The sequence below is a fragment of the Oncorhynchus nerka genome, linkage group LG26 (genome assembly GCF_034236695.1).
Source record: "Oncorhynchus nerka isolate Pitt River linkage group LG26, Oner_Uvic_2.0, whole genome shotgun sequence".
Lineage (NCBI taxonomy): Eukaryota > Metazoa > Chordata > Actinopteri > Salmoniformes > Salmonidae > Oncorhynchus > Oncorhynchus nerka.
In genome coordinates, this window is record NC_088421.1 from 24116853 (window position 1) to 24144815 (window position 27963).

The 27963-nt window shown below is 44.4% G+C and overlaps 1 protein-coding gene across 1 annotated transcript in view; it reads left to right on the top strand.

The window, feature by feature from the left end:
- Positions 1-2730: 2730 nt before the first annotated feature.
- Positions 2731-27963, top strand: part of ngfra (nerve growth factor receptor a (TNFR superfamily, member 16)) — a 35887-nt gene continuing 10654 nt past the window's right edge. Inside the window, exons 1-2 of the mRNA XM_065010942.1 lie at positions 2731-2737; positions 6710-7072. Of these exons, the coding sequence (XP_064867014.1) occupies positions 2731-2737; positions 6710-7072 (370 nt within the window). The remainder of the gene's footprint in view (positions 2738-6709; positions 7073-27963) is intronic.

Genomic DNA, 27963 nt, shown 5'->3' on the forward strand with positions numbered 1-27963 from the left:
GATATATAGAGGAGGGTGGTCAGGTTGAGAGGAACCATGAGGATCATACTGCTAGATATATAGAGGAGGGTGGTCAGGTTGACAGGAACCATGAGGATCATACTGCTAGATATCTAGAGGAGGGTGGTCAGGTTGACAGGAACCATGAGGATCATACTGCTAGATATATAGAGGAGGTGGTCAGGTTGACAGGAACCATGAGGATCATACTGCTAGATATATAGAGGAGGGTGGTCAGGTTGACAGGAACCATGAGGATCATACTGCTAGATATATAGAGAGGAGGGTGGTCAGGTTGACAGGAACCATGAGGATCATACTGCTAGATATCTAGAGGAGGGTGGTCAGGTTGACAGGAACCATGAGGATCATACTGCTAGATATATAGAGGAGGTGGTCAGGTTGACAGGAACCATGAAGGATCATACTGCTAGATCAGGTTGACAGGAACCATGAGGATCATACTGCTAGATATCTAGAGGAGGGTGGTCAGGTTGACAGGAACCATGAGGATCATACTGCTAGATATCTAGAGGAGGGTGGTCAGGTTGACAGGAACCATGAGGATCATACTGCTAGATATCTAGAGGAGGGTGGTCAGGTTGACAGGAACCATGAGGATCATACTGCTAGATATCTAGAGGAGGGTGGTCAGGTTGACAGGAACCATGAGGATCATACTGCTAGATATCTAGAGGAGGGTGGTCAGGTTGACAGGAACCATGAGGATCATACTGCTAGATATCTAGAGGAGGGTGGTCAGGTTGACAGGAACCATGAGGATCATACTGCTAGATATCTAGAGGAGGGTGGTCAGGTTGACAGGAACCATGAGGATCATACTGCTAGATATCTAGAGGAGGGTGGTCAGGTTGACAGGAACCATGAGGATCATACTGCTAGATATCTAGAGGAGGGTGGTCAGGTTGACAGGAACCATGAGGATCATACTGCTAGATATCTAGAGGAGGGTGGTCAGGTTGACAGGAACCATGAGGATCATACTGCTAGATATCTAGAGGAGGGTGGTCAGGTTGACAGGAACCATGAGGATCATACTGCTAGATATCTAGAGGAGGGTGGTCAGGTTGACAGGAACCATGAGGATCATACTGCTAGATATCTAGAGGAGGGTGGTCAGGTTGACAGGAACCATGAGGATCATACTGCTAGATATCTAGAGGAGGGTGGTCAGGTTGACAGGAACCATGAGGATCATACTGCTAGATATATAGAGGAGGGTGGTCAGGTTGACAGGAACCATTCATACTGCTAGATATATAGAGGAGGGTGGTCAGGTTGACAGGAACCATTATGATCATACTGCTAGATATCTAGAGGAGGGTGGTCAGGTTGACAGGAACCATGAGGATCATAATGCTAGATATATAGAGGAGGGTGGTCAGGTTGACAGGAACCATGAGGATCATACTGCTAGATATCTAGAGGAGGGTGGTCAGGTTGACAGGAACCATGAGGATCATACTGCTAGATATCTAGAGGAGGGTGGTCAGGTTGACAGGAACCATGAGGATCATACTGCTGATATCTGAGGAGGGTGGTCAGGTTGACAGGAACCATGAGGATCATACTGCTAGATATATAGAGGAGGGTGGTCAGGTTGACAGGAACCATGAGGATCATACTGCTAGATATATAGAGGAGGGTGGTCAGGTTGAGAGGAACCATGAGGATCATATTCAGGAGGAGAGGATAGATGTTGCTAACCTTAATGCTCTGCATGGTATCTCTCTCTCTCTCTCTCTCTCTCTCTCTCTCTCTCTCAAATTAGGTAGAGGCCTGTTGCACTGTAGGATAATTGGGGAGGTTGAGGAAAGGTTGAACCGTCAAGCCTGACTGAAAAGAAAACAAAGGCTCTGAGTCCTACTTCAAATCATTATTTACCCTAAGGTCAGTTATTTATCCACCAGATCGAAGGCCCCACTCACTCAGTCAATGTCAGAGCTGCTCTGCTACCTCTAGCCAGAGCCATATAAAGAGACCAGACCACCATCTGAACCACTCACTGCCAAATGACTGCTGAGAGAAATGTAAGAGAACAATAACACTGGACCAGGGCTACCACCTGTCAGTGGAGGGAGCTCAACCTCAGGTCTCTCCATTGCCCTGTCATATGTTCCCTGATTCTTATGATTCATATGAATTTATATTTACTATTTGATGGTCTGTAACATATTGTCATGTTTGGATCATCCAATTTTGGACCATCGTCAATGTTTTTCACTGTGTTACCTCAAATGGTTGGTGTAGGAAACTCCTGTTTCCAACATCCTGTTGTATCCAATCCTGTTGTCACAGTATGAGCCTGTTTTATCCAATCCTGTTGTCACAGTATGAGCCTGTTTTATCCAATCCTGTTGTCACAGTATGAGCCTGTTTTATCCAATCCTGTTCTCACAGTATGAGCCTGTTTTATCCAATCCTGTTGTCACAGTATGAGCCTGTTCTATCCAATCCTGATGTCACAGTATGAGCCTGTTTTATCCAATCCTGTTGTCACAGTATGAGCCTGTTTTATCCAATCCTGTTCTGTTTATCCTCCACTAATGTTTCAATGCCGTTACCTCTCACATTCTCTGTTTCCAGTGTGTTTAAAGTAAGGGAGATGACACCCTGTGTTGTCAGGTAGTAAGCTGTGCTGCTGTTTACAAGGTGTTAGAGATATTAGGCTCAGCCTGTGCTTGTGTTTACATGCTGGAGGAGCTTACGATGCAAGGCAAGTGCTGGGACATTGCTGCAGGGCTTTTCACACCAGCAATACGCTCTCTCTCTTACTGAACACAACAACTGCCATCCAACACTTCTCACTGCTGACACAGACACGTGCACACACAGACACACACACACACACACACACACACACACACACACACACACACACACACACACACACACACACACACACACACACACACACACACACACACACACACACACACACACACACACACACACACACACACACACATGCATCACTTGCTGTTTTTAATAGCAAGGGAAGCCTCTTAAGCTCTACATTGAATAGATTGCAGAAGATGCCTCCTCTCTCCTGTTCCCCATTTAGAAGAGCATCACACAAGAGTACAGAGGGATTTGGGGAACCCTATATCCGGTGGGGAACCCGGTGCTCTATTATTCAAACCAGCCTGCCCCTCCTCTCCACCGTCTCCTCCTCTCCTCTCTTATCCTCTCCTCCTCCTCTCCACCGTCTTCCCCTCTCCTCTCTTATCCTCTCCTCTCCTCTCTTATCCTCTCCTCTCCTCCTCTCCACCCTCTCCTCTCTTATCCTCATCTCTTCCCTCATCCTCCCTCTCCTCCTCTCCCCTCCTCTCCCCTCCTCTCCCGCCAAACGTCACTCTCATCTCCTACAGCCACGAAAATAACAGACTCTATGAATAATTCAGCAGGGTTCCAATTATATCTGAAAAAATTCTATAAGAACATGCAATATTAATGGATGACTTTGTACCGCTAAGAACTCTCAGCATGAGAATAACCCAGTTTGGGGTCAACACCTTCATGGCTCAACTTCTAGCACCAACATTCCTGAACAGCACATTCTACTAATGGAACTTCATAAAGACAACTACATCTGTCTCAGCAAATAGTCATCAGGGGCGTCATTTATAAACATTGCGTAGCTACAAAATATACCACAAAACATGCGTGCGCCAGTTTGGACGCAAAAGTAGTAATTTATAAAAAGTGAACTTGGCTTGAGAATGTGCTTTCCTCCACGCCTATTTTCTGTTAGTTGTAGTATTGTATTGCAAGCAGGCAAGTAAGTATGTTGTGCAAATGGGGGATATGAGGACACGCTTATTCATAAAAACATAATAACAAGATGCAACCATTTGCTGTTAGTGAGAAGAACGAAACTCAATGTGTTTTATTTTTGTACTTGAAATCAAAACATTGTTGACAAGTCCACAACAATTGGCCACTGTTTTCTCTGTCAGAAAGTGTCACAGTCCTTTACAGCCAGATACAACATAAATGATTGTCCTTTACAGCCAGATACAGCATAAATTATTGTCCTTTACAGCCAGATACAGCATAAATGACTGTCCTTTACAGCCAGATACAGCATAAATGATTGTCCTTTACAGCCAGATACAGCATAAATTATTGTCCTTTACAGCCAGATACAGCATAAATTATTGACCTTTACAGCCAGATACAGCATAAATTACTGTCCTTTACAGCCAGATACAGCATAAATTATTGTCCTTTACAGCCAGATACAGCATAAATGACTGCCCTTTACAGCCAGATACAGCATAAATGACTGCCCTTTACAGCCAGATACAGCATAAATTATTGTCCTTTACAGCCAGATACAGCATAAATTATTGTCCTTTACAGCCAGATACAGCATAAATGATTGTCCTTTACAGCCAGATACAGCATTAATTACTGCCCTTTACAGCCAGATACAGCATAAATTACTGTCCTTTACAGCCAGATACAGCATAAATGACTGCCCTTAACAGCCAGATACAGCATTAGTTATTGTCCTTTACAGCCACATACAGCATAAATTAGTGTCCTTACAGCCAGATACAGCATAAATGACTGCCCTTAACAGCCAGATACAGCATTAATTATTGTCCTTTACAGCCAGATACAGCATAAATTAGTGTCCTTACAGCCAGATACAGCATAAATTACTGCCCTTTACAGCCAGATACAGCATAAATTAGTGTCCTTACAGCCAGATACAGCATAAATTACTGTCCTTTACAGCCAGATACAGCATAAATGACTGCCCTTTACAGCCAGATACAGCATAAATTACTGCCCTTTACAGCCAGATACAGCATAAATTACTGCCCTTTACAGACAGATACAGCATAAATTACTGCCCTTTACAGCCAGATACAGCATAAATTACTGCCCTTTACAGACAGATACAGCATAAATTACTGCCCTTTACAGCCAGATACAGCATAAATTACTGCCCTTTACAGCCAGATACAGCATAAATTACTGCCCTTTACAGACAGATACAGCATAAATTACTGCCCTTTACAGCCAGATACAGCATAAATTACTGCCCTTTACAGCCAGATACAGCATAAATTACTGCCCTTTACAGACAGATACAGCATAAATTACTGCCCTTTACAGACAGATACAGCATAAATTACTGCCCTTTACAGCCAGATACAGCATAAATGACTGCCCTTTACAGCCAGATACAGCATAAATTACTGCCCTTTACAGCCAGATACAGCATAAATGACTGCCCTTTACAGCCAGATACAGCATAAATTACTGCCCTTTACAGCCAGATACAGCATAAATTATTGCCCTTTACAGACAGATACAGCATTAATTACTGCCCTTTACAGCCAGATACAGCATAAATTACTGAAAAATATGAATACATTCTTCCTACACAGTAAATATATCAGTAGCTTGTGTAAAAGACTTGCCAGTATGGGTTTAGTCTACAGTATTGCTGTGCGATAGGAGCGCGACTTCTCAGAGACCCAAGGCAGGAGATACTGAAGAAACACAATAATCTATTGATAATCAAAACAATTAGTATTTTGCAAAGAAGTGTGGGCTGTTGCATTTTAATTAAAACATTTTTGAATATACAATCAATAAAGTGTTTGGCACTCGGTATAGGCAGCATGTTACTGTCGTTAGAAGGAGGCCAAGGTGCAGCATTTTACTTTATTTTCAAATGTCACCAAAAAACAACAAAATACAAACAAATGTACATTTCTGCAGGCTCCACGGCAACTATGCAAAAACAAAATCCCACAAACTAGGGTGGAAAACAGGCTGCCTAATTATGATTCCCAATCAGAGACAGCGATAGACAGCTGCCTCTGATTGGGAACCCTACCCGGCCAAAAAATAAATAGAAAACTAGAATGCCCACCGAAATCACACCCTGACTTAATCAAATAGAGACATAAAAAGGCTCTCTGAGGTCAGGGCGTGACACAGCATGTATGTTTCGTTTGAAAAAGTCACTGTAAAAGACTAAAACATTCTGCCCACACCTCTACAGAAATGTGATCAAATTGGCCATTGCTCTTTCTTTGAGAAACTGCCGTCCCATGGTCTAATTCCAATAGTTCCACATCATACAACAAACAAAGTGTGTTGAAGGGTGTTATAGTCAGGTGAATGGAGGGCGTTTTCCTGGCAGAGTTATAATGCTTGTTCACACGCACAGTTTCATGGCAAGTCTGATTTACAATGGGAAACATGCGTATGGCGTGCGTTACGTTTATACATCTCAATATTGTTAAACGTATGTATTCTTTTCAGAAATAGCTTGAAACATACTTTAAAATGATGAAGAGTGGCCAAGCATCAAATAATCAGTGATAATTTGTGCCAAACCCAGCTTGATTAACTTTGAATACAGGCCATCTCATCTTCTGTTCAGAGCAGTAGAGAGCTATATCATTACAGTACAGTCGGTACAGTCCATACAGAGATCAATCTAGTAATGAGCACGGTGGGCTTCAGACTCCTTCAGAACACTAATCATCCAGAGCCCACTGGATCACTGTGTGTCCCCTCTCGATGAACACAGCAGCAGTAAACATGATTCATGTCATTAGACTGACTGTATCTCTCTCTCCTCCCTCCATCCCCCTCTCCCCTCTGTCTCATCCTCCCCTCATTGTTCTCTATCCCCCTCTTCTTTCTCCTCCTCCAGGTGAGACCTACTCAGAGACCTACAGCCACACAGACACCTGTATCCCCTGCACCATGTGTACAGGTCTGATGCGCATGCAGACGCCCTGCACCGACTCCAACAATGCCATCTGCGTGTGTGACTACAACTACTACCTGAATGAGGTGTCTGGGCGCTGTGAGCCCTGCACGGTGTGCCCGGCGGGCCAGGGCGTGTTGGCACACTGCGAGCACAACCACGACACGGTGTGTGAGGAGTGTATAGACGACACCTACTCTGACCGGGACAGCTCCCTGGACCCCTGCCTGCCCTGCACCATATGTGATGAGGGCATCGAGGTGGAGCTGAGCGCCTGCACCCCCGTCAGCGACTCCCTCTGCCATAGTAAGAGAACCAACGCACACTCACAGCAACATACACACACACAACCTGCAAGCTAGCCAGTAGCAGTAACGTCTGGGAACTTATGGTAATCTTTACCCTCCTGTCCTATCAGGGTCGTATAGTAAAGGCCTGTATGTCTCTATCACAATGTTTTCTTTCTCATGTGAATTTAGGAGGTCAACAGGGGTGACTTCCACATGTGTCTGTTCTACAGTCAGGGTCAGAGGGCCATTCAGGCCAAATTGTCAGGCTGCAGAAAAAACAGAACAGCGGTCACAGAGGTCAAGAAGTGGTGGAGTGTCAACACAGAGACAGTGCATAATCTCCAAACGCTCTAACTAGAGGCCAGGTATTCCCTCTGTAGGCACGGTGAACACAGATGCACTACAGGGCAGGCTGCAGCACTGAAGAACATACCCAGGAAGCTGTCAATCCAGTAGGGTGGATGTGGCATGAAATCAGCCATGTCAGTGAATAATAAGCCCAGCCTCTGGGAGGTCCACTGCTGCTAGGGCTGCAAGATATGGAGCTCCCTGCTTTGGTAGCAGACTGGGTTAGGTTTATAGTAATGTGTTGGCTCCACAGGCTGGGTTAGGTTTATAGTAATGTGTTGGCTCCACAGGCTGGGTTAGGTTTATAGTAATGTGTTGGCTCCACAGGCTGGGTTAGGTTTATAGTAATGTGTTGGCTCCACAGGCTGGGTTAGGTTTATAGTAATGTGTTGGCTCCACAGGCTGGGTTAGGTTTATAGTAATGTGTTGGCTCCACAGGCTGGGTTAGGTTTATAGTAATGTGTTGGCTCCACAGGCTGGGTTAGGTTTATGGGACCAGCAGGTTTGAGTTCCAGTAAATATACTGTATGAAGGTAATGATCAAATTTATAACAGAAGTCCTTAATGCCACCTCCAGATGGCATTTGGTACAGATGGACTAGAATGTTCCAAGGTTTTGTAAAAGTGATAAAAACAAGGCTTGATATTGGTTTTGGATCATGGACATTAATTTGGGGTTTTGGAAACAACATTTCTGTAATGGTTTTGGATGTTAGGTTCGGAATTTGGAACTTGCACACTTACTAGGATTAGTTACTTTTTGGATGGGGGACTTGGGTGAGGTTTGTGTGCTGGGCTTGGATGCTGCCTGGGCCAGAAATGCCACGTTGCAAATGCAAGTGGGATATCCGTGGACACCTGCTGCACTGTGCTGGAGATGCTTGTCAGGCAGATGGGTCCATAAATCGCTCTTCTTTTAATGTTCTGTCATCTCTTGGAAGTTCTCAGTTAGTTGTGAAACAAACTGAGAAAAGATCCAAAGAGGAGGAAAGATCAGGAGAGGAGGAAACACTCTCTCACCCACACACATAGGCTATGTCCAAAATGGCACTCTATTCCCAATATAGTGAATTGCTTTTAACCAGAGCCTGTAGTGTGTCCTGGTCAAACGTAGTACACTACATAGTGAGTAACGTGTCATTTAGGAGGCAAACTGACAGCTGTTTCTGGGTTCTCAAAAAGGCAGAATCACCTGCTTCTGATCAGCCAGGGACATCTCTATTCAGAGAGAGGGAGATTAAAATGAGAGAAGAGAGAGAGAGAGAGAGAGAGAGACAGAAAGAGATAGAAAGAGAGAGAGAGACAGAGAGAGACAGAGAGAGAGAGACAGAAAGAGATAGAAAGAGATCGAAAGAGAGAGAGAGACAGAGAGAGACAGAGAGAGAGTAGAAGGTAGTGAGGACAAAAGAAGACATGTCCCAGCACCATAATCACATGAACCAGTCCAGAACCGTCCCAATTAATAATCACATGAACAAGTCCAGAACCTTCCCAATTCATAATCACATAAACCAGTCCAGAACCTTCCCAATTCATAATCACATGAACAAGTCCAGAACCTTCCCAATTCATAGTCACATGAACAAGTCCAGAACCTTCCCAATTCATAGTCACATGAACAAGTCCAGAACCTTCCCAATTCATAATCACATGAACCAGTCCAGAACCATCCCAATTCATAGTCACATGAACAAGTCCAGAACCTTCCCAATTCATACTCACATGAACCAGTCCAGAACCATCCCAATTCATAATCACATGAACAAGTCCATAACCTTCCCAATTCATAGTCACATGAACAAGTCCAGAACCTTCCCAATTCATAATCACATGAACCAGTCCAGAACCTTCCCAATTCATAGTCACATGAACCAGTCCAGAACCTTCCCAATTCAAAGTCACATGAACCAGTCCAGTACCTTCCCAATTCATAGTCACATGAACACGTCCAGAACCTTCCCAATTCAAAGTCACATGAACTAGGCCAGAACCTTCCCAATTCAAAGTCACATGAACAAGTCCAGAACCTTCCCAATTCATAATCACATGAACACGTCCAGAACCTTCCCAATTCATAGTCACATGAACCAGTCCAGAACCTTCCCAATTCATAGTCACATGAACAAGTCCAGAACCTTCCCAATTCAAAGTCACATGAACTAGGCCAGAACCTTCCCAATTCAAAGTCACATGAACAAGTCCAGAACCTTCCCAATTCAAAGTCACATGAACAAGTCCAGAACCTTCCCAATTCATATGGACTGCAGAAATCCAGTCAAACCGCACCATGTGTGCCTCATACAGTGAGTGAACATCTATGTCAGGCCTTCTATTATGAGTGATGTACAGTAGGGTACAATGCAGCCTTGTGCTGTACCATATAGAGGACCACCAGCAGTGGAGATAACGACAGCACAGAAGCAGAGCGCCTCTCACCTCTGACCTCGGGGCTCTGTCTTCTTCTCTGTGACCATGTGTTGTGTTCCTCTGGCCACGGACAGGACTAGAGACAGTGCTAGGGACAGTAGTGGCAGTATGGGGTGGCTCTGGGTGACCTTGCCCTGTGTGGTGTGTCAGGGGGACTCTGGCATGTGAAAGGAGCCACAGTCATACACCCATAAGGTCACACGGAAACATGTGGATGCCATCAAACCATTGCCATGACTGTTCTGTTCCCAAGACGGGTGGTCTATGAGGACAAATCTCAAATCAAATCAAATCAAATTTTATTTGTCACATACACATGGTTAGCAGATGTTAATGCGAGTGTAGCGAAATGCTTGTGCTTCTAGTTCCGACAATGCAGTGATAACCAACAAGTAATCTAACTAAAAATTCCAAAACTACTGTCTTATACACAGTGTAAGGGGATAAAGAATATGTACATAAGGATATATGAATGAGTGATGGTACAGAGCAGCATATAGGAGATGGTATCGAGTACAGTATATACATATGAGATGAGTATGTAGACAAAGTAAACAAAGTGGCATAGTTAAAGTGGCTAGTGATACATGTATTACATAAGGATGCAGTCGATGATGTAGAGTACAGGATATACGTATGCATATGAGATGAATAATGTAGGGTAAGTAACATTATATAAGGTAGCATTGTTTAAAGTGGCTAGTGATATATTTACATCATTTCCCATCAATTCCCATTATTAAAGTGGCTGGAGTTGGGTCAGTGTCAATGACAGTGTGTTGGCAACAGCCACTCAATGTTAGTGGTGGCTGTTTAACAGTCTGATGGCCTTGAGATAGAAGCTGTTTTTCAGTCTCTCGGTCCCAGCTTTGATGCACCTGTACTGACCTCGCCTTCTGGATGATAGCGGGGTGAACAGGCAGTGGTTCGGGTGGTTGATGTCCTTGATGATCTTTATGGCCTTCCTGTAACATCGGGTGGTGTAGGTGTCCTGGAGGGCAGGTAGTTTGCCCCGGTGATGCGTTGTGCAGACCTCACTACCCTCTGGAGAGCCTTACGGTTGAGGGCGGAGCAGTTGCCGTACCAGGCGGTGATACAGCCCGCCAGGATGCTCTCGATTGTGCATCTGTAGAAGTTTGTGAGTGCTTTTGGTGACAAGCCGAATTTCTTCAGCCTCCTGAGGTTGAAGAGGCGCTGCTGCGCCTTCTTCACGACGCTGTCAGTGTGAGTGGACCAATTCAGTTTGTCTGTGATGTGTATGCCGAGGAACTTAAAACTTGCTACCCTCTCCACTACTGTTCCATCGATGTGGATAGGGGGTGTTCCCTCTGCTGTTTCCTGAAGTCCACAATCATCTCCTTAGTTTTGTTGACGTTGAGTGTGAGGTTATTTTCCTGACACCACACTCCGAGGGCCCTCACCTCCTCCCTGTAGGCCGTCTCGTCGTTGTTGGTAATCAAGCCTACCACTGTTGTGTCGTCCGCAAACTTGATGATTGAGTTGGAGGCGTGCGTGGCCACGCAGTCGTGGGTGAACAGGGAGTACAGGAGAGGGCTCAGAACGCACCCTTGTGGGGCCCCGTGTTGAGGATCAGCGGGGAGGAGATGTTGTTGCCTACCCTCACCACCTGGGGGCGGCCCGTCAGGAAGTCCAGTACCCAGTTGCACAGGGCGGGTCGAGACCCAGGGTCTCGAGCTTGATGACGAGCTTGGAGGGTACTATGGTGTTGAATGCCGAGCTGTAGTCGATGAACAGCATTCTCACATAGGTATTCCTCTTGTCCAGGTGGGTTAGGGCAGTGTGCAGTGTGGTTGAGATTGCATCGTCTGTGGACCTATTTGGGCGGTAAGCAAATTGGAGTGGGTCTAGGGTGTCAGGTAGGGTGGAGGTGATATGGTCCTTGACTAGTCTCTCAAAGCACTTCATGATGACGGAAGTGAGTGCTACGGGCCGGTAGTCGTTTAGCTCAGTTACCTTAGCTTTCTTGGGAACAGGAACAATGGTGGCCCTCTTGAAGCATGTGGGAACAGCAGACTGGTATAGGGATTGATTGAATATGTCCGTAAACACACCGGCCAGCTGGTCTGCGCATGCTCTGAGGGCACGGCTGGGGATGCCGTCTGGGCCTGCAGCCTTGCGAGGGTTAACACGTTTAAATGTCTTACTCACCTCGGCTGCAGTGAAGGAGAGACCGCATGTTTTCGTTGCAGGCAGTGTCAGTGGCACTGTATTGTCCTCAAAGCGGGCAAAAAGTTATTTAGTCTGCCTGGGAGCAAGACATCCTGGTCCGTGACTGGGCTGGGTTTCTTCTTGTAGTCCGTGATTGACTGTAGACCCTGCCACATGCCTCTTGTGTCTGAGCCATTGAATTGAGATTCCACTTTGTCTCTGTACTGACGCTTAGCTTGTTTAATAGCCTTGCGGAGGGAATAGCTGCATTGTTTATATTCTGTCATGTTTCCGGTCACCTTGCCCTGATTAAAAGCAGTGGTTCGCGCTTTCAGTTTCACGCGAATGCTGCCATCAATCCACGGTTTCTGGTTAGGGAATGTTTTTATCGTTGCTATGGGAACGACATCTTCGACGCACGTTCTAATGAACTCGCACACCGAATCAGCGTATTCGTCAATATTTTTATCTGACGCAATACGAAACATGTCCCAGTCCACGTGATGGAAGCAGTCTTGGAGTGTGGAGTCAGCTTGGTCTGACCAGCGTTGGACAGACCTCAGCGTGGGAGCCTCTTGTTTTAGTTTCTGCCTGTAGGCAGGGATCAGCAAAATGGAGTCGTGGTCAGCTTTTCCGAAAGGGGGGGCGGGGCAGGGCCTTATATGCGTCGCGGAAGTTAGAGTAACAATGATCCAAGGTTTTACCACCCCTGGTTGCGCAATCGATATGCTGATAAAATTTAGGGAGTCTTGTTTTCAGATTAGCTTTGTTAAAATCCCCAGCTACAATGAATGCAGCCTCCGGATAAATGGTTTCCAGTTTGCAAAGAGTTAAATAAAGTTCGTTCAGAGCCATCGATGTGTCTGCTTGGGGGGGGGGGATATATACGGCTGTGATTATAATCGAAGAGAATTCTCTTGGAAGATAATGCGGTCTACATTTGATTGTGAGGAATTCTAAATCAGGTGAACAGAAGGATTTGAGTTCCTGTATGTTTCCTTCATCACACCATGTCTCGTTAGCCATAAGGCATACGCCCCCGCCCCTCTTCTTACCAGAAAGATGTTTGTTTCTGTCGGCGCGATGCGTGGAGAAACCAGTTGGCTGCACCGCATCGGATAGCGTCTCTCCAGTGAGCCATGTTTCCGTGAAGCAGAGAACGTTGCAGTCTCTGATGTCCCTCTGGAATGCTACCCTTGCTCGGATTTCGTCAACCTTGTTGTCAAGAGACTGGACATTGGAAAGAAGAATGCTGGGGAGTGGTGCGCGATGTGCCCTTTTTCGGAGTCTGACCAGAAGACCGCCTCGTTTCCCTCTTTTTCGGAGTCGTTTTCTTGGGTCGCTGCATGCGATCCATTCCGTTGTCCTGTTTGTAAGGCAGAACACAGGATCCGCGTCGCGGAAAACATATTCTTGGTCGTACTGATGGTGAGTTGACGCTGATCTTATATTCAGTAGTTCTTCTCGACTGTATGTAATGAACCCTAAGATGACCTGGGGTACTAATGTAAGAAATACTCACTCTCTGGTCACCCCCAAAACCAATTCCTCCTTTGGCCGCCTCTCCTTCCAGTTCTCTGCTGCCAATGACTGGAATGAACAACAAAAATCTCTGAAACTGGAAACACTTATCTCCCTCACTAGCTTTAAGCACCAGTTGTCAGAGCAGCTCACAGATTACTGCACCTGTACATAGCCCATCTATAATTTATTTTGCTCCTTTGCACCCCATTATTTCTATTTCTACTTCGCACATTCTACCACTGCAAATCTACCATTCCAGTGTTTTACTTTCTATATTGTATTTACTTCGACACTATGGCCTTTTTTTTGCCTTTACCTCCCAACTCGCCTCATTTGCTCACATTGTATATAGACTTATTTTTCTATTGTATTATTGACTGTATGTTTGTTTTACTCCATGTGTAACTCTGTGTTGTTGTATGTGTCGAAATGCTTTGCTTTATCTTGGCCAGGTCGCAATTGTAAATGAGAAGTTGTTCTCAACTTGCCTACCTGGTTAAATAAAGGTGAAATAAAAAATAAATAAAAGTAGCAACAGTGCATGAGGACAAAAACATCTACACAACAAGCAGTGGTGACAAAACATTTGAGAACATTTACAGCATGCAGGTTTTAACAGCATGTCTCTGTTATTTCTAGATCAGTTCAATCTGCAGCAAGAGGGGAGAAATGGTCTACAATGCTGGCCATGTCAATATTTAAAATGTTGACATTTCTGACGTGATATTTGGTTGTAAAGGCTAGCATGAGGGACAAGAAGTAGCTAGCCACAATGACCCATGGCATATACAGTGAGGAAAAAATGATTTGATCCCCTGCTGATTTGTACGTTTTCCCACTGACAAAAAAATGATCAGTCTATAATTTTAATGGTAGGTTTATTTGAACAGTGAGAGACAGAATAACAACAAAAAGATCCAGAAAAACATACATAAAAAATGATATAAATTGATTTGCATTTTAATGAGGGTCAATAATCCAGAACGGTGGGGTAAGGTACAAAACGGCAGGCAGTCTCAGGGTCAAGGCAGGCAGGGTCAAGGCAGGCAGTCTCAGGGTCAAGGCAGGCAGTCTCAGGGTCAACACCGGGAAGGACTAGAAAACAGGAGCAAGAAAACAGGCAGGAGCAGCGGAACAAATGCTGGTAGGTTTTATGAACAAAACAAACTACTAACAGACAAACAGAAAACACAGGTATAAATACACAGGGGATAATGGGGAAGATGGGCGACACCTGGAGGGGGGTGAAGACCATCACAAAGACAGGTGAAACAGATCAGGGTGTGACACAAACAGGCTTTCACAGCATTCCATATCTGAAGACAGAAAACATTATAAAGATACAGGCTTCATTATACTTCAATTACACAGCACAGAATATTATGTTGCTATTATCTCGCTGTCCTCAAACTTTTCCCCTCTAGGTACTGGAACTGGACAATCTTTTCATAATGTCCTGGCACAAAATGACCTGCCCTGTCCAGCAGCCGACACTCTCCCTTTACTGACAGCTGGAGGTTCAATTTCACCCCCTTCCATGGCATTTGGAGACTGTGTTTTTAATTAACAATGATTATATCAAGATAGCTCGCTAATAGGACGTTTGCTAGCTGATGACATTTAATTCACTTAGCTTAACAGTGTGTAAAGTCAGTTAATTAGCAGTTCAATTGAGTTATGCCGGGTGTACACTACACAATTTTAGCTGTACCTGAAATCTGATACAAAACCCCCATGTCGTTGCCTACTCAGGGTGCGCGGCCGTCACCAACGCTCATTTAACTTGAACGCGTCAGAGACGCAATCTGAGGGCTACCGATCTAGTCTTCGAGCAGTCCCAGACATCCCGATATTTTCAGACATGTTGGATTTTATCGGAGCAAAATCTACAATGTTCTTGTAGTGTGAAATGTGCAACAACAAGCTTTTAGAACTGTGATCAGCAATAGCCAATGAGAGCTCGCCAGAGAAGAAGCCAGCGAGATGTTGACATTGTTTCGGGTCACCCAGAATGTGTAGACTCTCCAGCAGAAACGATGACTACTACTAGTATGTGTTTATACTTGCCTTTAACCAAAACGTTAAATCGTTACAGATCTGAAGGGCACAAGCAATGTTATTCAATTCAAAATGTTGGCTAGACATTTCAACTCTGTGTGGCAAGCATGAATGTCTGACTGAAAACATTTATGAGGCTGCTTTGAGCCAAAGCCTGTTGTAGCTACGTTAAATGAAATGACATCATTGTTGCAATGGAAAGTCTAGTTCAACAACTCTAAATAGCAAACCGCAGCCTGTGTAGATCTATAAAACAACATGAACCCACTCATACCAATATCAATAAGTAATTTGGGTCAATACATGTGTTGGTTTATCTGTCATCAGCAGATGATGCAACGTTTACATGTCCACTTTCATTTCAATGTGTCGACTAGAGTGTGGAAAGACGGCTGAAGTGGATGCTGAGTTGGAATCAAGCAGCGCGTCGAGCAAATTTGGTGAAGACGAATGTTCTGAATGGAGAACAGTAGTTGAAATTGTCTCAAATTGGAGTGGAGGATACGTGTGTGAATGATAATGAATTGCTTCTTGTTGGGATGCGTTTGATGAGTAAGGATGCATATGTGGGAAACCCGTTTGAGGTGTCTAAAATGGCGTATTTTGATTCATTGTATTTCTGAAGAGCAGAGGAAGATTTCAGTGGGACTCAAACGAATCCGGACAACAGAAGTTTTATGTTTTGAACTTCAGAGTAGAGCACCCGTTAAAATAGTCATCTCAGGGGCGACGACAGATGTTCAGGTTGAATACCTGAAGAGAATTCCTGGTGTGGTTGGTGCCCGGCGTCTGAACCGCTGGGGGAATGGAGAAATAGAAGAAAGTCTGTCGATTCTGTTGGGGTTTGATAAAGAGCAAATATCTACGCATGTGAAGCTTGGTTATGTAGGAAGCTTTCGTTCCCAAACCACTGCAGTGTAAGAATATTAAAGGATTTGGCCACGTTTCAAATGTGTGCAGACGTTTCAAGTGTGTGCAGACGTTTCAAGTGTGTGCAGACGTTTCAAGTGTGTGCAGACGTTTCAAGTGTGTGCAGACGTTTCAAGTGTGTGCAGACGTTTCAAGTGTGTGCAGACGTTTCAAGTGTGTGCAGACATTTCAACTGTGTGCAGACATTTCAACTGTGTGCAGACATTTCAACTGTGTGTAGACGAACAGAGTATTCTGAAGAATGTTGTGTAGAAACATGGTGTTGCAATTGTGGTGGGGATCATGATCCCGAGTTCCTGGAGTGCCCTGTGAAGGTGAGGGAGGTGGCAAAAGTTAGAGCTGTCAATCAAATCTCCTATGAGGAGGCGATTAAAATAATTGAGAAAACAAGTCCCATCAAATCAAATGTTATTGGTCACATACACATGGTTAGCAGATGCAAGTGTAGTGAAACGCTTGTGCTTCTAGTTCCAACTATGCAGTAAAATCTAACGAGTAATCTAACAAATTCACAACAACTACCTTATACACAAATACACACAAATGTAAAGTGATGAATAAGTATATTCCATATAAATATATGGGTGAGCGATGGCGAGCGGCATAGACAAGATGCAGTAGATGGTGTAGAATACAGTATATACATATGAGATGAGTAATGTAGGGTATGTAAACATTATTAAAATGGCGTTATGGTGGACAGGCAGTGGCTCAGGTGGTTGTTGTCCTTGATGATCTTTTTAGCCTTCCTGCGACATCGGGTGCTGTAGGTGTCCTGGAAAGCAGGTAGTTTGCCCCTGGTGATGTGTTGTGCAGACCGCACTTCCCTCTGGTGTCACGTTCTGACCTTAGTTCTGTTATTTTATCTGTGTTTTAGTATGGTCAGGGTGTGAGTTGGGTGGGCAGTCAATTTTTTTTTCTATGTTGGTTTTTGAGTTCGGCCTAGTTTGGTTCTCAATCAGAGGCAGCTGGCAATTGTTGTCCCTGATTGAGAATCATACTTAGGTAGCCTGGGTTTCACTTTTGGGTTGTGGGTGTTTGTCTTCCGTGTTAGTACCACATGGGACTGTTTCTTTCATTTCACATTTATTGTTTTGTATTTCGTAGTGTTCAGTTTATGTATTAAAATAAACATTATGGACACTTACCACGCTGCAAATTGGTCCTCCGATCCTTCTCGCTACTCCTCCTCAGAAGAGGCAGACGAGGTTTGTTACATCTGGAGAGCCTTGCGGTTGAGGGCGGTGCAATTGCCGTACCAGGCGGTGATACAGCCCGACAGGATGCTCTCGATTGTGCATCTGTAAAAGTTTGTGAGTGTTTTAGATGACAAGCCAAATTTCTTTAGGCTTCTGAGGCACTGTTGCGCCTTCTTCACCACACTGTCTGTGTTGCTGGACCATTTCAGTTTGTCTGTGATGTGTACGCCGAGGAGCTTAAAACTTTCCACCTTCTCCACTGCGGTCCCGTCGATGTGGATAGGGTGGTGCTCCCACTGGAGTTTCCTGAAGTCCACGATCATCACCTTTGCTTTTATGATGTTGAGTGAGAGGTTATTTTCCTGAAACCACACTCCGAGGGCCCTCACCTCCTCCCTGTAGGCTGTCTTGTAGTTGTTGTTAATCAGGCCTACTACTGTAGTGTCGTCTGCAAACTTGATGATTAAGTTGGAAGCCTGCATGGCCACGCAGTCATGGGTGAGCAGGGAGTACAGGAGAGGGATGAGAACATACCCTTGTGGGCCCAAGTGTTGAGGATCAGCGGGGTGGAGATGTTGTTTGCTACCTTCACCACCTGGGGGCGGCCCGTCAGAAAGTCCAGGACCCAGTTGCACAGGGCGGGGTCGAGACCCAGGGTGTTGATGACGAGTTTGGAGGGTACTATGGTGTTAAATGCTGAGCTGTAGTTAATTAACAGCATTCTTACATAGGTATTTCTCTTGTCCAGATTTGATAGGGCAGTGTGCAGTGTGATGGCGATTGCATTGCCAGTGGACCTATTGGGGGGGGTAAGGAAATTGGAGTGGGTCTAGGGTATTGGGTAGGGTGGAGGTGATATGAAACTTAACTGGTCTCTCAAATCAGTACATGATGACAGAAGTGAGTGCTACGGGGTGATAGTCATTTGGTTCAGTTACCTCAGCTTTCTTGGGAACAGGAACAATTGTGGCCATCTTGAATTATGTGGGGCCAACAGACTGGGATAGGGATTGATTGAATATGTCCGTAAACACACCAGCCAGCTGGTCTGCGCATGCTCTGAGGACGCAGCTAGGGATGCTGTCTGGGCCGGCAGCCTTGCGAGGGTTAACACGTTTAAATGTTTTACTCACGTTGGCCACTGAGAAGGAGAGCCCACAGGATTTGGTAGAGGGCCGTGTCAGTGGAACTGTATTGTCCTCAAAGCGAGCAAAGAAGTTGTTTAGTTTGTCTGGGAGCAAGACGTCAGTGTCTGCGACGGGGCTGCTTTTCTTTTTGTAATCCATGATTGACTGTAGACCCTACCACGTACGTCTCGTGTTTGAGCCGTTGAAATGCGACTCTACTTTGTTTCTATACTGACGCTTTGCCTGTTTGATTGCCTTGAGGAGAGAATTGCTGCACTGTTTGTATTCGGTCGTGTTTCCGGTCACCTTGCCATGATTAAAAGCGGTGGTTCGCGCTTTCAGTTTCGTGTGAATGCTGCCATCAATCCACGGTTTTTGGTTAGGGAAGGTTTTAATGGTCAGAGAGGGAACGACATCTCTGATCCACTTGCTAATAAACTCGCTCACCGAGTCAGCGTATACGTCAATGTTATTGTCTGAGGCTATCCGGGACATATCCCAGTCCACGTGATCGAAGCAATCATGAAGCGTGGAATCCGATTGGTCAGACCAGAATTGTATTGACCTGAGCAGCATAAGTGAAGATATGGTACTGGATACACCACAGCCTGTAGTAAATGTTTGTTGGCAGACAAAATATACCCTGTGTGTTAAAAGGGTGGAATTTGTTGCATTCATTTCAACAGTTATGAGGTATACAGCACAAGTCTCAAAGAAGTCTAGAAAACTGGACAAACTGACTTAAGGATTTTACATCTGAAGACTTTCAAGGGGTGCTGGCGCCGGAAGACCTGCCCTTCCAGGTTCCCTTTGAGCCTGTGTAGAGATCAGATCTGTTTTATATTTTAACAAAAAAGTTTTGATTTATTTTTGGATAGTTTGTTCATTTTTGGGGGGAATCCTGTTTCCCTCCAGCATAGTAGGTGGCGGGATGCACATTCAATTGTGTGATCACCAATATACCATAGAACGTGCAATCGACAATCCTCACGACCAAGTGAGGAATCTTGTAGTGTGTGACCCCTGTCTGTGCCACATTGTTTAGTGTGTGAGCCCTGTCTGTGCCACATGGTTTAGTGTGGCACCACTACGTTGGCAAGACAACAAAATACTACAGGAAAGGCGGTCGTTTAGTGTGAGAGGCTCAGCCATGTTAGGATTTTGAAAGTCATGTAGTGCACACCTGGCATTACCCTACAAGTGGCCTACTGTAGCCAGCTAGCTAGCTAATAATACATTGTTTTTGTATTTACTTTCTAGGTTCTCCCACTGCCTCAGTTTTTTGGGTCCTTACAAAAACAAATATAATGGGCAATCTTCACGATATTTGCAGTGGTAACAAAGTGCAGCAAGCAGCCATGTTGATGAATGGAGACAGGGGAAAAAGTCTGTCACCAGAGTGGTTTAGTTGTGATGTTTGACTTTACCAGTATAATCCACTTTCAATTTCAATGAAAATAAATTGCAGACTGTCGGCCACCTTTCATAACTTGAAACTAGCATAGGCCACAACTACTGGAGGGATATCGGTGGGGGAGGGTTCTTGAAATGTAACATCCAATCAAAATCTTGCCTCTGGGAGCCAGTGGACAATTCAAACCGTTTTTGCAATAAAAAATTATCCAGACTTCGGCGGTTAACGCTTGATCTGATTGAATCTAGGCCTAACTCAGTCAATGTGTGTGATACTAGATTTCAATCTTGCTGACACAGTGTGTGTGTGTGTGTGTGTGTGTGTGTGTGTGTGTGTGTGTGTGTGTGTGTGTGTGCACGCACGTGTGTGTTTAAGTAGCTACGGCAGGCATTTTCACATACTCCCTTCATATCCAGCTGTTTCGAAGTGGCAATCACACACAATGAGAGAATGATTAGAGAGAGAGAGGGGGGATCAGATGTACTGTGCTGTTCTGTGTGGACTGGAGGGTCGATAAGAGTGCTGGGGTTTCTCCTGCTCACACTCAGGTTTCGCTGGGTGACCTTTATGAGCACCGAACACTCTGCAGCAGGACCCACACAGACTTAGACACTCTCTCAGCTTACATCTCTCTCTCTCTCTCTCAGCTCACATCTCTCTCTCTCTCTCAGCTCACATCTCTCTCTCAGCTCACATCTCTCTCTCAGCTCATATCTCTCTCTCTCATCCTCTCTCAGCTCACATTTCTCTCTCTCATCCTCTCAGCTCACATCTCTTTCTCAGCTCACATCTCTCTCTCAGCCCACATCTCTCTCTCTCAGCTCACATCTCGCTCTCTCATCCTCTCTCAGCTCACATCTCTTTATCTCTCTCAGCTCACATCTCTCCCAGCAGCTCACATCTCTCCCAGCTCACATCTCTCTCTCTCTCTCTCTCTCCTTCCCTCTCTGTTCATCTCTTCATCTCTCAGCTCAGCGGTCTCTCTCCTCCACCATACGGTTAGTTGTGTGTGTCGGTGAGTGTGCAGACTGTGTGTGTGACAGGGTTATTGCACAATTCCTTACACACTAAAGTTGAGCTTTTCATGACTCAGTTTATCACCAGATAAAGAGGGAAAAATTATTTCTCTCCCTCATTATCTCTTCCCCACTCTCTCTTTCTCAGCTTCTCTTCTCCTCCCCTCTCTCCTTCCTCCCTTTCTCCCCGAGCAGCCTTGAGTGGTTAGGCCGAGGGAAAAGAGGGAGAAAAGGGATGAGGGGAGGAGTGGGTCATTCAGTGCTTCACTGCTGCAGTGTAATTACTCCTGCTAATCAGAGCACTTTACATCAGTGCTTCTGTTCCTCTTCTCCTCCATCCTCTCACCTCCTCTCTCCCCCTCCCCTCCTCTCTCCCCCACTCTCCCCCTCCCCTCCACTCTCCTAATACCGTCCCTTTCTGACTCTCTCTACCCTCACTCTCCCTATTAACTCTCACTCTCTATGGAAAGCAGAATGCCAACTTGAATCATTTCATCCGGAGAGAGAAGTGTCTGTGTGTGTGTGTGTGTGTGTGTGTGTGTGTGTGTGTGCGCGTGCGTGCGTGGTGTTTACAAGAGGCCTAGGCAGATAGAGATAGGCCGTAATGAGACAGTGGGAGAGTGTTCTCTGATAGATAAAGAGGTCATTGTGCGTGTGGTGTGTTTGATAACTGTCCTCCACCCCAACTTGACTGCAAGGAACCAAGGAGGGAATACAGTGCCTTGACTTTTTCCATGTTTTGTTGTGTTACAGCCTGAATTAAACATTTATTCAATTGAGATGTTTTTTCACTGGCCAACACACAATACCCCATAATGTCAAAGTGGAATTATGTTTCTATACTTTTTTTGTTGTTGGACAAATTAATTAAAAATGAAAAGCTGAAATGTATTTGAGTCAATACGTAGTCAACCCCTTTGTTATGGCAAGCCTAAAAATATGCTTAACAAGTCCCATAATAAGTTGCATGGACTCACTCTGTTCGCAATAATAGTGTTTAAGATGATTTTTGAATGACTACCTCATCTCTGTACCCCACACATACAATTATCTGTAAGGTCCCTCAGTTGAGCAGTCAATTTCAAATACAGATTCAACCACAAAGACCAGGGAGGTTTTCGAAATGCCGCAAAAAGAAGGGCACCTATTGGAAGATGGGTTAAATATCCCATTGAATATCCCTTTGAGCATGGGGAAGTTATTAGCTACACTTTGGATGGTGTATTAATACACCCAATCGCTACAAAGATACAGACATCCTTCCTAACTCAGTTACAAGGGATTTCAACAAGAGGCCAATGGTGACTTTTAAACAGTTATAGAGTTTAATGGCAGTTATAGGAGGAAACTGAGGATCGATCAACAACATTGTAGTTACTTCACAATACTAACCTAATTGAGTGAAAAGAAGGAAGCCTGTACATAATGCAAATATTCCAAAACATGCATCCTGTTTGCAACAAGGCACTAAAGTAATACTGCAAAAAATGTGGCAAAGAAATTCACTTTTTTTCCTTAATATAAAGTGTTATATTTGTGGCAAATCAATACATCACCTGTATCACTCTCCATATTTTCAAGTATAGTGGTGGCTGCATCATGTTATGGGTATGCTTGTAATCATTAAGGACTGGGGAGTTTTTCAGGATAAAAAATATATGGAATGGACGAAGCACAGGCAAAATCCTACAGGAAACTTCAATCTGCTTTCCACCAGACATTTGGAGATGAATTTGCCTTTCAGCAGGACAATAAACTAAAACACAAGGCCACATTTACACTAAAGTTGCTTACCAAGAAAACAATAAATGTTCCTGAGTGGCCTAGTTACAGTTTTGACTTAAATCTATTTGAAGATTTGCTGCCAAGGGTGCTTCTACAAAGTGTTGACTCAGGGGTGTGAATACTTATGTAAGTGAGATATTTCTGTATTTCATGTCCTAATACATTTGCAAAAACAATTAAACGTGTTCACTTTGTCATATTTGTGTGTAGATGGGTGAGGAAAACATTACTTAATCCATTTTGAATTCAGGCTGTAACAACAAAATGTGGAGTAAGTCAATGGGTATGAATACTTTCTGAATGCACTGTACAGGGTTAACTTTACAATACAAAACATAAAATGCCAAATAAAATACAATTGAATAGCATTTCTCTATCCTCCTCCACTCCCCCTAATAAACAGTTATTCACCAGCCTGGGCTCATAAAAGCTCAGGGAAGTTTTATTTGTTTCAGAGACGTTTAAATCCATTGAAGCTGAAATAAAACAGTTAAACCACGACTGCCTTTGGGTAACACGCTTAGCCGACCGAGACAGGCACTGGAGCCGCAGGTTTATTACCCAGTTAACTGCCTTACTTTCTAGATCAGCACAGGGCTGATGCATACATGCAGGTAAGCATGAGATATGAGAGAAAAACAGAGAGACATAGAATAGGGAGAAAGAGAGAGAAAGAGGGCGAGGGTTTCAGAGGAATATAGAAAGAAAGAGAGGAAAAAGAGATACAGAAGGTTTGTGTTTGTGACAGTGAGTGTTGAGTCACTCTGACTCACTGTGATCACCCCAGATTGCCATCCAGAGAGTACCGGATGAAATGGACACAGCTATCAGAACTCACACACACCGTCTCCAAAGGTGTGAATAAATGGTGTGTGTGTGTGGTCATTGTAGAATTATATAGCTGACGTAGTCGCTGCATGCACTGTATGACTCACACAGTGGAAAGAGGGGAAAGGGGGGAATTTGAAGTCATTGTGGAAATCTCATCTTTGGGATCCTCTTGTTTTATCACCATAATGCTAAACAGACTGTAACTGATAGGTGAATAGAGATGGAAGGAGAAGCGCACTTCCTGAAAGTTCAAGCATGTTCTGTTACACCTGCACTGGGACTGACAGACTGGAAACGTGACTACCATTCCTACTGGCAACATCACTTGTGACCTGACCTGGGCCTAAAATAATTCCCTGCAATCGATACCATGCCTTTAAATAGGTTGAGTTTTATTTTTGTGTCTTGGTGTGACGTGGCTGTGAGCAGGGAGTGTCCAGTGTGGAACGGTATTCTCTACAATTTCAGTAAACCTACGGACAAAGGAATGTCCTGTCATCGTCAAGGAAACAGCCAGGAGATATCTAAGTCTTAACAAGCTGCAGAATTTAACAAATGTACCCTAAGACTCCCATCAGTGTCCCTGGGGAGCGTAAATAAATATGCATTCAATCAATGTGGAGAAAAAAAACTGAAAAACAGCCTTGTCAGTAATAAAAAGAAGTGCTGCATTTCGACAGTTCGTTATTATTGTGATGGTCCACTGCTTAACTTTGTGTCAAACTGTCAAGAGACCACATCACTGACCAGGACTGCCATTTCATACTTCACTGTGTTCTTAAAGTTCCATTGCAGCCATTTTATCTCAATATCAAATCATTTCTGTGTAACGATTAAGCACTTTACAGTGATCGTTTTGAATTAAAATGGTCAAAAAGAAAGAAAAATAGCTTCTTAGCAAAGAGAAATTTCTTAAGTGGGGAGGGGAAAACTGAAAACTAGCTGTTATTGGCAGAGAGGTTTGGAACTCTTTCTTATTGGTCTATTAACTCATTTACAGCCTGGTGATGTCAAAACTCCATCCCACCAAAACAGGCAGAAATTTCAGGCAGTATTTTCAAACAGTTCTTTCACTAAAATGTCATTATCATAATTTTCACAGTATTATACCAACCTCACTCATAGTGTGGAAATATCCACTCACCAGCCAGTTTATTAAGTATACCACAACGTTTCATAATAATGGATCGCTCCTACACAGAGTGAGTCACTTGGCCATGGCTTGCTATCTAAAGCAGGCAGCCAGGCATCGAGGCATTCAGTTCCTGTTGGATTGAATGTTAGAATGGGCATAACGAGTGACCTAAGTGACTTTGAGTCTGGTTTGATCGTCGGTGCCAGGCGCGCCGGATCCAGTATCTCAGAAACAGCTGGCCTCCTGGGCTTTTTATGAAGAGAATGGTGCAACAAACACAAAGTCCAGTCAACGCCAGTCCTGTGGGGGACAACAACTTGTGGATAAGCAACGACGAAGGAGAATTACAAGAATCGGGCAAGCTAACAGGCGTACCACAAACAGACAAATAACGGGGCAGTACAACAGTGGTGTGCAGAACGACATCTCAGGTACGCACAACTCGTCGGTCCTCACGGATGGACTATTGCAGAAAACCACCAAACTGGGTTCCTCTCCTATCAGTTAAAAACAAGAAGAAGCGGCTCCAGTGGGCACACGATCACCAACACTGGACAATTGAGGAGTAGAAAAATGTTCCCTGGTCCGACAAATCCCGGTTCTTGTTGCTTTATGCTGATGGCAGAGTCAGGATTTGGCGTAAGCAGCATGAGTCAACAGACCAACATCCTGCCTGGTGTCAACAGACCAACATCCTGCCTGGTGTCAACAGACCAACATCCTGCCTGGTGTCAACAGACCAACATCCTGCCTGGTGTCAACAGACCAACATCCTGCCTGGTGTCAACAGACCAACATCCTGCCTGGTGTCAACAGACCAACATCCCTGTGGAATGTTTCCGACTTTTAGGTCTGACCCGGTGATTATAAAACACAGGAAAATCATATTATTTGAGGGCTGAGGAAGCCTGCATGGGGTTCTGTTCTGTTGGGGATTACTCCTTCATATCCACACCACCACAGAGAGAGACAAGGCCCATCTCCACCATCCACCACACTTCCCTCGGGGTGTGGATACTGGCAGACATACTGTAACTACATCTAATGCTTGAAGCATAACAGTTTTATTACACAACACACACAGTAGGAGTGCGTGACACAGCAGATAACAGAGTAACCACTACAAAGAACATGACTGAGTTGTCCTGTGCTGTATGTACGTTGCCAAGGGAAGCAGAAGCAAGAAGGCCTCTGGGCAGCTATGGTGAAAGGTGTTGCTGGCACACTGGAAAATAGCAGTTGTTCATTAATGCAATTAATAGAGAAACAGAAAGAGAGAGGAAATGGGACAATTTATAAAAAATGTCTCCTCTTTAGTGAGTTAAGCCTGATGAAAACCAGACCCCTCCAGTAGCACAGAGAGAGAGAGAGAGAGAGAGAGAGAGAGAGAGATAGAGAGAGAGAGTTCCTACTGCTGCACTCCCAGGCCTGGCCTGCAGCACCAGAGGTTAAGCTGAACACACTGACTCTCTAAAGCCCTTCAGTTTGTACTGCGGGTACTCCACATGGTGTGTGTCATGTTATGTACAGAGATCACAGTCATGCTCCCATATGGAGTAGAACTTGGAGTGCGTCCCTAATGGCACCCTATTCCCTATATAATAGTGCACTACTTTTGACCAGAGCCCTATGAGTTCTGGTCAAAAGTAATGCACTATGTAGAAAATAGGGTGCCCTTTGGGATGTGGCCCTGGTGAGAGAGTAATTATGTGCTGCTGGGCTTGGGTTATTATGTGGGTGAGTGACAGTTTACCATTTGTATTTCATTAACCTTTGACTATTGGATGTTCTTATAGGCACTTTAGTATTGCCAGTGTAACAGTATAGCTTCCGTCCCTCTCCTCGCTCCTACCTGGGCTTGAACCAGGAACACAACGACAACAGCCACCCTCGAATCAGCGTTACCCATCGCTCCACAAAAGTAGCGTTACCCATGCAGAGCAAGGGGAACAACCACTCCAAGTCGGAGAGAGAGTGACGTTTGAAACGCTATTAGCGCACACCCCGTTAACTAGCTAGCCATTTCACATCGGTTACACCAGCCTAATCTCGGGAGTTGATAGGCTTGAAGTCATAAACAGCTGCTGGCAAAGGAAAATGCTGTTTGAATGAATGCTTACGAGCCTGCTGGTGCCTACCATCGCTCAGTCAGACTGCTCTATCAAATCATAGACTTAGTTATAACATGATAACACACAGAAATACGAGCCTTAGGTCATTAATATGGCCAAATCTGGAAACTATTATCTCGAAAACAAGACGTTTATTCTTTCAGTGAAGTACGGAACCGTTCCGTATTTTATCTAACGGGTGGCATCCATAAGTCTAAATATTCCTGTTACATTGCACAACCTTCAATGTTATGTCATAATTACGTAAAATTCTGGCAAATTAGGTGGCCCAAACTGTTGCATATACACTGACTCTGCGTGCAATGAACGCAAGAGAACTAGAACTAGTGGACTAGTTAACTGTAAGGTTACAAGATTGTGTCCCCCGAGCTGACAAGGTAAAAATCTGTCGTTCTGCCCCTGAACGAGGCAGTTAACCCACTGTTCCTTGGCCATCATTGAAAATAAGAATGTGTTCTTAACTGACTTGCTTAGTTAAATAAAGATTAAATAAAGGTGTTATGAAAAATCTGTGTCCGGCCAAATCTGTGTCCAAAAAATACAGATTTCCGATTGTTATGAAAACTTGAAATCGGCCATTCCGATTAATAAGAACAAGCATTCACATGTGTGCACTGTCACTCAAACATCTGCTTAGGGACATTGTCGTGACTAAACACAGGCTCAAAACTACTTGAAGAAGGATGTATACAGTTATAGTTTATGAAATGTTATTTTTTCATTATGGGGAAACGTATCTTTTTGGTTTGTTTTTATTTCCCTGGTCCCCATTGTAAATTACCTTTTTGATATACCGGTGTGCTAACTACAGT